Consider the following 13624-nt stretch of genomic DNA (forward strand, 5'->3'; position numbering starts at 1 on the left):
AGACTGTGTCCTCTTGTTCTGGTGCCGGTTGCCTGGGAGAAGAGACCAACCCCCACCTGGCTACAATCTCCCTTCAGGTAGCTGTAGAGAGCTATAAGGTCTCCCCTGAGCCTCCTCTTCTCCAGGCTAAGCAACCCCAGCTCCCTCAGCCTCTCCTCATAGGGCTTGTGTAAGTAACAATAGGTAAGGGCTTATGAGTAACAATAAATGCCTGTATTTTATGGGGAGCACAGACATACTGTTTGTTCATACTATATATATTATACAGACTACATATGCTCAAAGACAATTTTAGATCATTACAGGTACTGATTTCAACTTTGAAATACAATTTTCCACTGAACATCTTACATAAAGCAGGTTTGCTTCCATTGATTTGTGAAGGTGTTTACCTTTCTTTCCCCCAAACGTCAACCATCAGCTGAGAGATGACAGTGCCACCTAGCAGCAGAAAGGGAGGGCCAGCAAGATGCTAAGCATAGCAAAGCCTCAATGCCTCAGTCATCAACAAAGCTGTACCTCTGCTCTATGTGCCTGCACAGCAGCAGGTAGTCATTCATGCAGTCCCTAGCAATGGACATCAGCTTAGACAAGGGCACTCATCAGATTTTGAGAGTTAGTTTTGGGGAGATTTTTGTTTCGGGTTTTTTTGGGGGGTGATGTTTTGGGTTTTTCAAAGGACAGCACAACCCACCTTGCCTGCTCTTAAATGAAGGACTACAGACAATCCACCTCTACTCCAATCAAACCCACTGATCAGTGGCCACTTCAACAATCATTTTCACAAGTAAGGTTTGTCCTTTTATTTTTAACTAAGAGCTCTTCTCCTGCCCTGTTCTTTTCCCTGTCAAGGCCTCTCTTCCCTCAGGATATCTTGACCACAGAAAGGTCTGAGCTGGTATTATACAGAACTAAAGAGCAGAAATCTCAGAAGTGGTAGAAACAAATAACCTGGAAAAGACATAGGGAACCCATGGAACAAAGCTTTCTTCAGAGGCAGCAGATCTGCCTATCAGATCTCTTCCATCATCACTACTGCCAGGAGTCCCCAAAGATCTCCTCTGCCATGCCTACAGTCTAGCCTGTGATGCATCAGGCACTCCAAGGGCCTGAAACAACTGGAGAAACATCTTAACTTTTGTTTACACCTGAAAGTTATCCTAAACACAGCAGGTAATCCTTCCAGCCAGCCACAGCACAATCAGTATATTAGACAAACTCATCCTGTCTCCCAGCAATAAGCACCTTTGCAAACTCAGAGAGTGTTCAGAAAAGCATGGAGGGATTTGTGATGAGAGGTATGGAGCAGTCCACTGCTTCTCAGAAGGCTGCCACAGCTGCCTCTTCACCATAAACAGCACAAGGAGGCGCGTTATGCTGTGGCAACAGCCTCCCAAGCAGAAGGAGGTGAGCTCTCCAAGGAAGTCTGAACAGAAAATAGTTTTTGGAATAGTCATCCCATGTCAATTAGTCCCTAAGCAAAGGGTACCCAGACAGACAACAACATGCAGGGCAGGGAGGTGATTTGAGACAGCCAACAGGGCTTTATTCAGGGCAAGTCCTGCCTGACAAAGCCAGGGACTTTCTATAATGGAGTGACTATACCACTGAGCAAGGAAAGGGCAATGGATGTCATCTGTCTGGACTTCTGCAAGGCCTCTGACATGGTCCCCCAAAACATTCTGCTCCATAATTTGGAAAGATATGGATTTGATGGGTTGTCTGTTCAATGGATATGGAATTAGCTGTATGACTGCATCCAGAGGGTAGTGGTCAATGACCTGATGCCCAGATGGAAATGAATGATAAGTGGTGTCATTCAGGGGTCTGTACTGGGACCAGTGCTGTTTACTATCTTCATCAGTGTAGACAATAAGATCAAGTGCACCCTCAGCAGGTTTGCAGATGATACCAAGCTGAATGGTGCAGTCATTATGCCAGAGGGATGGGATGTCATCCAGAAGGACGTGGATGAGCTGGGCAAGTGGGCCCAGGTGAACCTCATGAGGTTCAACAAGGTGAAGTGCAAGGTCCTGCACCTGTGTAAGGACAATCCTCATTATCAATATATCAATACAGGCTGGCAGATGATGTGATAGAGTCCTGTGGAACACGACCTGGGGACACTGGTGGACAAAAAGTTGGATGTGAGCCAACAATGTGCACTTGAGGCCCAGAAGGCAAGTCACATTCTGGGCTGCATCAAAAGCAGTGTGGACAGCAGGTCAAGTGAGGTGATTCTGCCACTCTCCTCTGGCAAGACCTCACCAAAGTACTGCATCCAGCTCTGGGGCCCTCAACACAAGGACATGGACCTGAGAGAGAGGACCCAGAGGATGGCCACAAAACTGATCAGAGTGCTGGAGCACTTCTCTTATGAAGACAGGTTGAAAGAGGTGGGGCTGTTCAGCCTGAAGAAGAGAAGGCTCTGGGGAGACCAAATAGTGGCCCTCCAGTATCTGAAGGGGGCCTAAAAGAAAGCTGGGGAAAGCCTGCTCACAGGACCATGTAGCAGTAGGACAAGGGCAAATGGTTTTAAGCTAGAGAAGGGTAAATTTAGATTGGACAAAAGTTCTTTACTGTGAGGGTGGTGGAACATTGGAACAGGTTGCTCAGGAAGATGGTGAAGATCCCATCCCTGGAGATGTTCAAGGCTTGATGGTGCTCTGAGCAACCTGATCTAGCAGGGAGGCTGAACAAGATGACCTTTACATGTCACTTCCAACCCAATGTATTCTGTGATTGTATGCAGTCTGTGCATACTCAGGACAATCCAGTCAACTTTGGAGCCAGATCAGCCTTTTACCCTCAACCCTAACCTCAACCCTAACTTAATGAGAGCATAAATTGTCCTGATAGCTGCAGCAATGTTATCCCTACTGCCAGGGGAGGTTTAGGCTGGATGTTAGGAAGAAGTTCTTCACAGAGGGAGTGATTGGCCATTGGAATGTGCTGCCCAGGGAGGTGGTGGAGTCACCATCACTGGAAGTGTTCAGGGAGAGACTGTATGGGGTGCTTGGTGCCATGGTTCAGTTGATTCGATGGTGTTGGGTGATAGGTTGGACTCAATGTCCTCAAAGGTCTCTTCCAACCTGGTTAATTCTATTCTATTCTAAAGGCCATATCAATAGGGCACAGAAGGCACTCCAAGCAAGCCTTATCGTTCAGTGGTAAAAATGGCTCATTCCAACACGAGCTCTGCTCTCAAAACTTCACTCATTTTGTGTCAAGACAGGAAGCATTTCCTTAAAGTCTAATAAACTCAGGCCCTGGCCTGCTTCTGATCTTCTATGCTCAGCTACAACTATGACAAATACGCAGGGGGGGAAGAAAAGAAAAACAAAGTTCTCTTTTCACTGACTCCACTTCTGACTCTAATTTCAAAGAGACATCCACTACACAGAAATGGGCAAAGAAGACCCTGAAAACTCACTTGTGCCAGAACGGTGATGAAATTCCGGTTCAAGTGAACAGCTTCATAGAGGGCCAGGAGGATTGCTTCATTCGTTCTGTGGAAAGGACACAGACACAAGCACACTTAGGGAAGGGCTGACACCAGATGAAAATCCCAAGGCTTAAGTTTTTCAGAAGCCTGGCCCAAACTCTGCCTCTGCACACCAGCTGCCCTCCTGATCACTGGCAGTACTTAACAATCCATTACAATAACTGTTTTTAGAGATTACCTACAGTTTTTGCTGCCTTCCTTCTCAAGGTCTCCCTTGTAGCTCAAGCTGTGCATTCCCTTGAAGGTCCTTTCTTTCAAGGGCAGAGGTTCCTACAGATACCTCAAACCCTCATATTTATCACTCATCCCCTTGATTCAGAAAACATTTTGCTGGGGACAGGAGTGCACAAACCATCCCTTCCCACCACCCTGATGAGCGTGCCTCCTACAAACTGCAGGGTTTGGGTTATTTCACACACTTCATGACAAGCAAGTGGCTCCTCCTGCTGCACCCTCTCACTTTAACAGAGACTCCTTTGTTTGCAGGGGTGTGGTACAGTTTAAGTTACAAGAGAACTTGTCTTCAGCTTGATTTGCTTCAAGATGGAGCCAGTCATGTTGATTAGTGCAGTGAGTTGCTGTACACTGCATAACTAACATCTATGCACTTACTGGACCGAGATCTTCTCATCAGCATCTGCTATGAACATGCTGCCCACCTATGGAAATAAAGAGCATTGCACAACAGGAATTTGTGAGAGCTTTTGAACAAGAGAGAAGACTTGGATTTCACTAAATCAGAAGTGCCCTGGGAGATGTATTCTCATCCAAGGCACACATGAAACTTTCTTTCTAATACTAGTAATATACAAATGGGAAACAGGATGGCCATCTACAAATACATTCTGGTTTGCACTACTGCCACTCACTAAGGCTTCACTTGCCAAATCACAATGAAAAGAAGGACTGTATCTTGAATCCCAACCTGGCTTAGTCTGTGATTCTGTAAGAGGACACCAAAGACCATTTGCTATTTGCATGCCCCAAAGCAACAGCAGTTTTACCCATGTCACTCTTGACAGATGGCTGTCAACACTGATGTGTCCCTACTTACAGGAAATTCCTCCATTACTTAGTTCTCAGACTACCATTAAATCTCAGCAAAGCCAAACTGAAGAAGGGGAACAGTGGATACTCTTTACAAGGAAGAAATTCATAGTTGCTTCAGAAAGATAACCCACCGAACATGCAGACAGTGTGTCCATTACAGAATCCAAGCTAGCTACAGTGCATAGCTACAGTGCAGCCAGGTTTGAGAATCAAGAAACAGATCTCTAAAGGTAGTGACAGACTAGACTGCCACAAAAATACTCAGTTTGTTTGAGCTACATCAGCAGAGCAGCAACTTGGTCTTGAAAATAAGCAGCTGTTTCAAAGTGTCCACCAAGAGATGGTGATTTTCAAAATCAAGTGAACTAGAACAAATAAGCTGGAGGCAGACAACTTCAATTATCAACACCAGGACAGAGATATTCTTTGACAGAGCTCTCCCAGGCTGACAGCATGCTGCTCAGAATACAGCCACCTCAGTTGTATTTGGTTTACATCGGATCAATGCATCTGCTTCTCCAGAAGCCACACCCCAAACTCTCAGTTTCTGGAAACACCCTCCCACTGAATTTCCAAGAAGGCATCTATTTTAAGAACAGAAGAACACTGCTTCCTTGCTTACCATATTAGTTAGAGCTGAGAAGAAACCGCTCTGGTGCTCCTCTTCCTTATCTTTGTATTGCCTGAACAAAAAGGAATAAGGAAGTTTGGGGTTAGAAATGGAACTAGGGCTATTTTAGACAAATACCATGACACCAGTCTCATCTGATAATGATACAGGATGGACAAATCTTCAACATGGGAGAGCCCTCTCAAGAACACATAAAGTTAGATGCAAAGACCATTCAAATATTTGTCAATTGCCCCTCCAGGGACGGTGATTCCACCACCTCCCTGGGCAGCACATTCCAATGGTGAATGACTCTCTCAGTGAAGAACTTTCTCCTCACCTTGAGCCTAAACCTCCCCTGGTGCAGCTTAAGATTGTGTCCTCTTGTTAAGGTGTTGGTTGCCTGGGAGAAGAGACCAACCCCTACCTGGCTACAACCACCTTTCAGGTAGCTGTAGGCAGCAATAAGGTCTCCCCTGAGCCTCCTCTTCTCCAGGCTAAACAATCTCAGCTCCCTCAGCCTCTCCTCATAGGGCTTGTGCTCAAGGCCTCTCACCAGCCTTGTTACCCTTCTCTGGACACTGTCTCAATGTCCTTCCTAAACTGAGGGGCCCAGAACTGGACACAGGACTCAAGGTGTGGCCTAACCAGTGCAGAGTACAGGGGCACAATGACTTCCCTGCTCCTGCTGGCCACACTATTCTTGATGCAGGCCAGGATGCCGTTGGCCTTCTTGGCCACCTGGGCACACTGCTGGCTCATGTTTAGGCAGCTGTGCAATGCAACATGCAATGAAAATTCTTGGGTTTTTTTTTAGGAAGAGGGAAAGAAAGAGATAAGCAAAACAGGCCACAGTCTGGGACAGCTTTTTTCAAAATGAAAGCAGTTGGGTGGGTGAAGCCTTTTCTGCTTTACCCTAATAATTCACTCTGTTAAATACATCTACGTGAGTTGCTGATCTTGCCAGTCATCTGCACAGCAGATCTTCAAAAGAATTAAAACTTGATTATATATTGAGAATTCTACTGTACAAAGTCTTGAGTTGCTCAGGTGAAATTGATTGGAAGTATTCCAATTTTTCTGACATGTTTTTTTTCCTTAGGAAAATTTACACATTTTAGTGCTGTTGCTTACAAAGCACAAGTTGAGAACACTCTGCCTTTACTGCTGCCACTCTGGCTCTTTCTTCAGTTAATGCTTTCCACCAGTGGCAAAAGCATAATCATCTCAGATCTGGCATGTGGATAGTCCTGGATATGTTTCTTTGATTGAGATCATGCTCCAGTTCAATCAATTTTCTAACAGAGTGCTACTCAACAAATCATTTATCTTTTCACTTGAGACCAAGATTTAATAAAAGGTTCATACAGAGGTAAAAATCCATGGTAGTAAAAGCACACAACAGTTGTCTTCCCCTACAGCAAGATCTCTCCTAAAGCACGTCAGCACAGCTGGTACAGGTGCATTTACACTTCCAATGACAGCAACAACTGAGCTGAAGTACCTCAAAGCATAAGACTATTCACTGTCTCTGCAGGTGAGTCAGGGCTGTGAGGGGACAAGTAAGGACTTTGCACCAGAAAAGGTTCATGGAAATGTACAGCCACAATCATGCATTGAAAAGTAAGGTTTTACCTGTTATATTCTGATAAAGCCTGGGCAATTACAAGTCCCATTCCCTGGAAAACAAGCATTAAAAAAGCTTTTCATTAAAAATGTCAATGCAGGAAGTCACACAACAAACCCACACAGCAGCGCTGCCCCCTCCCAAGATATGCTACCATGTTATGAAGAATTTCCCCTGAAGCTCTTTGAACTATTGACACAGCCTATGATACATCACCCCAAAAAGTCAAGACATTAAAATGTAAAGCTGCATCTCTCATTACTAAGTTCAGCAGAGTTCCTCACTACCTAGCTTTCTAACCACCCCTGCCGTTTAACTGATGGTCACACTGATGAAATCATGAGCTGCCCAAGCTATTGCAAGAGTGCAGCTAAGGCAGAAACCCACTATACTGGTGTTGGTTACAGTGGCAGGGTTAACAGACCTTCTTTCTACCAAACACCATGCCTACATTAACACCATATGTGAAAGCATCCCTAGCAGTGCAGAGGAATCAAGTCAAATACTCACATTGAGTGTGGCTTCATCATCTACGATGGAGAGCTTCACGATGTAAGGATTCACTGACTGCTCAAGGGCAGGGGAGAAGAGAAAAAAGACAACTGGGTTTAAGTTCAGACTTTAAAAAAACAAACAAAAAAACCCCACTCTTATCTTCCCAAGTTTACCACCTAGGAAGAGTCTTCCTCCTGTTCCACAAAGCAGAACACACACAAAGAAACAGGAGTCACAGCACGTGCTAAGGCTTCCATGCCTGGGACACCACCTCCTTCCTGGCTCACCCAGACAGTCTCCTGATTTTATTGAGAGGGAGTCTCTGCTCCACTGCTAGCTCATTTGTCAGCCTTGAAAGTGCAGCAGCTGTCCTGCAAGACTGTTATCTGTGACACACACACTGTTATGCAGCAGGAACAAGCAGTGAAGCTGGGACCGAACAGCAGCATTCTGCTATCTCCTTACTGCAACACCGTACAAAGGTTGCTTAAAGGAAGGAGAACCCAGGAAAGCATGACAGTGTTACAGACTCATCTGCTGCTGGGTTAGAGCTCAACACTTTGACAGTTTACACCACTGAGGCTCTGGAAAATATAAATTCTTTAAACTTAGCAGAACAAAGCACACAGCCTCCATCTATGAAGAGAAGTCCTAATAATTTAGGATGCATTTTGAACTAGCAGTTTGTTTTTCCTGGCTTGTATGTGTCAGTGCAAAATGAACAAAGCTGATTCTGAATCAGGACTAAGAAGAAAAGGCTCTCTGTCCAAAGTGCACGGGAGGACTAGAACACAAAGCATGCATCAGACACAACCCTCTAAGTTGTAGTTATCTGCCTCATGTGCCCATGGCTTGACAGCACAGTAAAAATAAGACTGCTCAAAAAACACCACTCAATTATTTCATGTTTTGGGAGGATGAGGCTTTCTTTGTGGCTCACAAAAGAAACCGATCAGAAGAGACCAAAGCTCAGTCGGCCTGTCAGCCTGCCTCCAGCAGCACACAGTCCACTCTGATGTCTCAGAAAAAGACAGAAAACTCACACAGAGCCTGCCCGTGCACAAAGCATGCAAAGACATCTCAAGGCTGAAGGAGAGGCTCCTGCTGTGGCACAATATATGGTCCTCTCTGTACAACCATGCTGCCCTTCAGAAATTAGTCAGTCTCAGTAAAGCAAAATCAAGATTCACAATTCATAATTAAAAGCAGATGACAATTCATCCTTGTAAATACACCTTAGTTTTGCTAATCTCAGTCACTGTCTTGCTCTCCCAATACAATAAGAATAGACTAGACTAGAATTAACCAGGTTGGCAAAGACCTTTGAGACCACTGAGTCTAACCTATCATCCAACACCATCTAATCAACTAAACCATGGCACCAAGCACCCTATCCAGTCTTCTCTTAAACACCTCCACTGATGGTGACTCCACCACCTCCCTGGGCAGCCCATTCCAATGGGCAATCTCTCTTTCTGTGAAGAACTCCTCCCTACATCCAGCCTAAACCTCCCCTGGCACAGCTTGAGACTGTGTCCTCTCGTTCTGGTGCTGGTTGCCTGGGAAAAGAGACCAACCTCCACTCGGCCACAACCTCTCTTCAGGTAGTTGTAGACAGAAAATCTCTCCACACCACAGCTCACACAAAGAAAAGAGGCCAGCCTGCCACTCATGACCAAGGAAAGTAATGTGGCTTTCATAGAATCAATCAGGTTGGAAGAGACCTCCAAGATCATCCAGTCCAACCTATCACCCAGCCCTATCCAATCAACTAGACCATGGCACTACGTGCCTCATCCAGTCACAGGCAATGGACAGCAGAGCTGTGCTAGATTACAGGCTGCAGGGTTATCTAAACTCCCAGACATGAGAAATAAGCAAACTGGGAGATACTATGCTGACCAACACCACCAGGCTGCTCTGACACCTAGTCACACACACTGTCGCACTACAGAAAAGAAAGGGAAGGGAGTTTGTTGTCATCTCCAGTCTATGTTCACACTCCCATTGCCTTTGGCTTGCCAAGATGCATGCTCCACGTCTCCTGCCTCATAGTAGCATGATGTCATCAGTCCATGGCTGACAGGATCACAAACCAGGCCTAGCTTTCTACAGCTCTCTGCCCCTTATCTTTCCAGTTGTCATTTCCACTACTGCAGAAGTCTGATTAATTCCTGTCAGAAGTATTCCATTCCCCTGCCACATCCCATGCCCTCTCTAGGCTTGCCCAGCTCCTTTAGCAGCAGGCAGGTGACTCACCAGTGTAATCCACACACCACATTGGCATGCTTTCACAGGATATTTATCCCATGTACAGCAGTTTGTACCAGCATGATGAGAGTGTTTCCTGTGCTGCCCACTGTGTGTGCAGTTTCCTCCTGCCCCTCCCTGAGAGCAAACAGTTCCAGTTATTGTCTGTGAGCTTTCTTCTGCCTATCTATGATGTAAGTCAGCAACATGCACAAGCACCCCTAAGTCCTTCCCACTTCCCTGTTCTAACCTTGCTGTCTCAGGGTTCAGTTCCCCTTCTCACTGGGAATCTCAACAGAAGTTCTACAAGTCTAAGTCAGGCCTGCCTCTCCATGCAGAAACATGCAACAACCCTAAAAAAAATGGCTGATAAGCATTTTGGAAACTTCAAAGTGTGTCAAGGAAGCAGTTACACAACCTTAGAAAGAGTGCCTGCCTCCACCTGCCTCCATGAAGAACTCAAAACTATGATTCTTAGCTCTTCAGAGAACTCAGGTCCTTTCCTATCACTGCTATCAAATATCAAACATTGCAGCATGAAGGTCTTCCTGTCAGTGATGAGGTACAGACACAAACTCCTAAAACCTGGAAATACTCAAGATGTCCTCCATGCTCCACCAAAAAACAACAAAAAAACCTCACAGAAGTGAAGGTGTAACCTGTGAGGAGATCACTACCAGGTCATTTTTAAAGCAAGCCCCAGGTGAGACATGCCATGGGAGTATTATATGAAGAGACACTGGTCTGGCAGAGGCCAGATCTCCTCTATGTCACCAGATGCACCTTCACCTCCAACACAAACCTATGGGAAACAATATTTTTGGTAGGAAAAGAAAGCAGGGAAAAAAAAAATAAGAAGTTCCCCATGTATAATCCCTGGTTAGGTGCTTAATTTATTTTCACCTCTGTTACTCTGTAAATGAAGAGCAGAGTTCACTCAGTTACCCCTCAGAAGGCTTTTCCCTGAATGCTCACAAGGGATGATTCAGCAGCTTTGCTGGCAGCCCTGGGGAGGCCATCTCCTCAGCAGGCAAGCTGTCCTGCAGAAGTTTGGAGCCTGAATAATTAATTTTTGTTAAAGATTTATTTAAAATAATTGGAGTTGTGCAAGTCCTCCCTCTGAAGTGATAATGAAATATTCATTTTCTGACTCCTCAGTGTGAGCAAGTGTCTCTTCAGCACCTGAAGCTGTCTATAACCAAGAGGCAAGTGCATGTAGCCAGACACAAAGGGCTGTCAGATACAGATACACAATATGCTGGCAGACAAGTACACAAAGGGGCGGGGGGAAGACACATTTTGACTAATTTCTTTCAGCACTGCCCAGAAAAAGACACAACATACAATTCTAGCAGGTTGAACACAACACAATGCAATTTCCACCTTGACACTCTTACAGAAACTGTTTAGAAGTTGCTGTCTGATGTTATGGTTTAACTTGTTAAGAAATCCCTTAAAACACCGAGAAAGTGATCAAAACAGATACTCTTCCTCACAGCATTTTGTTTGGCAGCCTTCTGTGCACACTGAGCCTCTCCATTTTCCTGACTGTAGTCAACTACTTAGTTACTCTTTTATGATTGTCTCACACAGCATGAAGGTAAAAGTATCTTCTCTGAAATCAGGACAGAAGAATTTCTCTGAATCAAGCTAAAGACTGATTAAGTGTATGCTTGGAATGACTTTTGAAAATCACTAGGTTTCAAACCAGGACATCCCTTTAAAGGGTCCATGTAAAAGACATCTAAATAATTTTCACTCCCAGAACAGAAGTTAATGAGCCAGCCAAGATCTCAGCTACACTGGTAATGTGGACACATATTCCCCAGGGAGGGCAAGGAGATGCCAAAATTCACATCCCCCAAAACATGAAAGAACATCCTGATGCAAAACACAGTGGCATTCACATTAGACAGACACAAAACCATAGTCAGCTAATGAATTCTCAGCCTAATTAGATTTTCTCAAGCAGCTGGAAACACAATTTGGCAACCAATGATGTTGAGAACAAAAGAGAACCTATCAACAGCAGGACAGTTAACTAAAAAGAGAACTCTAAAGTTGGACTTGAGGCATGAAAGTATGCTACAACTACACAGCCAACAAACTGACACCAAAGGCCAAAGAACAGCAAATGAAAGCAGCTACTCAAGGACAAAGATGATGAGTGCATTACTACAGGCATTGCCTACAGCACTGCTTACAAAGGGCAGTGTCAAGCAGTCATCACATAAAACCATTCTTCAAGTTGCTTTCAACCTTGCCAGATGAATTACTCAAGATGAAACTCCCCTTGCTCCACATCTGCCTCAGGCTGCATTGTACTTTTTAAACACCAGCACAATTTCTTTTGGGTGCTCAGTCTGAAGACATCTAGGACAATGGTTTCCAAAGCACTCAACCCCAACTCGACCCTCTACAGAGAGCTACTGTAAAAAGCAGACAATTCCTATGTACTCACAGCTCTCTATCTTACTAAGGACACATAGTACACAGAGATGCATAGCTCAGGGATGGGACCACTCACAGCTCTCCATCCTCTGACCTGAATCCTGCAATGAGACCTCTGCTCTTTCCACTCTGCCCTCATCACTAACCCTACCCAGATTATTCTCAGCAGTTTCCCCTCATGGCCATAAACTGGAACATATCTCCCAGCTCCTGTTCCATGTGAACAGAATCTGTAATTTGTGATTCTGGTAACAGTCACAAGAACAAGAAATGAAAAAGGGAATACTTTTGACACTAAGTCCAGCTCCTGCCTTTCCTATTCTCTAGGTCTAGTCATAATTTAAAATAGGATCTATTATAAAGCCAGGTAGGTTTTGGAGCCTGCCTCTTCCCAGTAATTCTGTTGAGAAGGGGATATTCCAGCACTTTCAGTTCTTTTGCCAATCTAAGCACATAAAGATCTTCCTAATTATGGGAAAAAATAACATTGTACAGAATAAAGCAGGTTGGAAAAGACCTTCAAGATCATTGAAGCCCAACCCATCACCCAATACCATCTAATCAACTAAACCATGGCACCAAGTGCCTCATCCAGGGTCTCCTTAAACACTTCCAGTGTTTAAGGTGACTCCACCACCTCCCTGGGCAGCACATTACAATGGCCAATCTCTCTTTCTGTGAAGAGTTGAATAGAATAGGTTGGAAGAGACCTTCAAGATCATCTCCTCCAACCTATCATCCAACACCATCTAATCAACTAAACCATGGCACCAAGCACCCCATCAAGTCTCCTCCTAAACACCTCCAACGATGGTGACTCCACCACCTCCCTGGGCAGCCCATTCCAATGGGCAATCATCATGCAAAGAAAAGCCAACATTAGGTGATTTTATTTATTTTTACATTTTAAATGTTTCTTTTTCAAGTTGATGACTAACAGAAATGAATGGGAATGCACCACAAAGTAGCACAACCAGTTTAGAAGAAGAAAGAGTAATAAATCCTCTCAGAGAGGAATCAGAGACAAACTTCTCTTGGAAATACTTGCTGTGATGTTTCAGTTCATTATTTGGTCGCAGCTTCACCACCTCTCTGGGGATCTGTGCTCTTTCAGTCTGCTAGTCAGGATCTGAATCACAAATTCAGTCTGAAGCCCAAGATGACTGACAGCTCATTTTTCTTTGGAGATTATGTATGACTGCAGCCATGCACACACAAGGGCAAGCATGCAAGTTCGGCACAACAGTAACTCTTTCAAAAGGACCTTCCTCACAGGACTTTCATGAAGTAAATGCACATTCCCCAGGCAGTTGCTTTCATGCTTGCACAAAATAAGCTGTATGCCTCTCATACACATTTGATTATGCATGTATGTCAGAGACAGGGCTAGCAGAGTATGACTGCCTTGCCAAACTTGTGTAGCTCTGTGCTGATACGCTGATAAATGTTATAATGGGACTCGTACTGTAGGCTGCCTTAATAATCCAGAGACCATTATAAATTATGAAGCAGAGAGTGCTGTTTCTGTTATCCAGAAGAATACCTACCTCATACTTTCTGTAGTTGACCAACAAGGCAAGAAGGACAACAGCATCATAGCCATGTTCCCTGCGACTAAGCGGGCTGGATAGGATCT

The 13624-nt window shown here is 44.7% G+C and overlaps 1 protein-coding gene across 6 annotated transcripts in view; it reads right to left on the reverse strand.

The window, feature by feature from the left end:
• Positions 1-13624, reverse strand: part of ARMH3 (armadillo like helical domain containing 3) — a 151679-nt gene that overhangs the window by 123611 nt on the left and 14444 nt on the right. For all 6 annotated transcript variants that reach the window (XM_068139512.1, XM_068139515.1, XM_068139514.1 and 3 more), the window contains 6 exons: positions 13536-13622; positions 7303-7359; positions 6801-6844; positions 5178-5238; positions 4118-4164; positions 3434-3509 (listed from right to left, as the gene is read on the reverse strand). In XM_068139512.1, the coding sequence (XP_067995613.1) occupies positions 3434-3509; positions 4118-4164; positions 5178-5238; positions 6801-6844; positions 7303-7359; positions 13536-13622 (372 nt within the window). The remainder of the gene's footprint in view (positions 1-3433; positions 3510-4117; positions 4165-5177; positions 5239-6800; positions 6845-7302; positions 7360-13535; positions 13623-13624) is intronic.

The sequence above is a fragment of the Melanerpes formicivorus genome, unplaced genomic scaffold (genome assembly GCF_026170545.1).
Source record: "Melanerpes formicivorus ecotype bairdi unplaced genomic scaffold, bMelFor1.0.p_v2 SCAF_6, whole genome shotgun sequence".
In the NCBI taxonomy this organism is placed as follows: domain Eukaryota; kingdom Metazoa; phylum Chordata; class Aves; order Piciformes; family Picidae; genus Melanerpes; species Melanerpes formicivorus.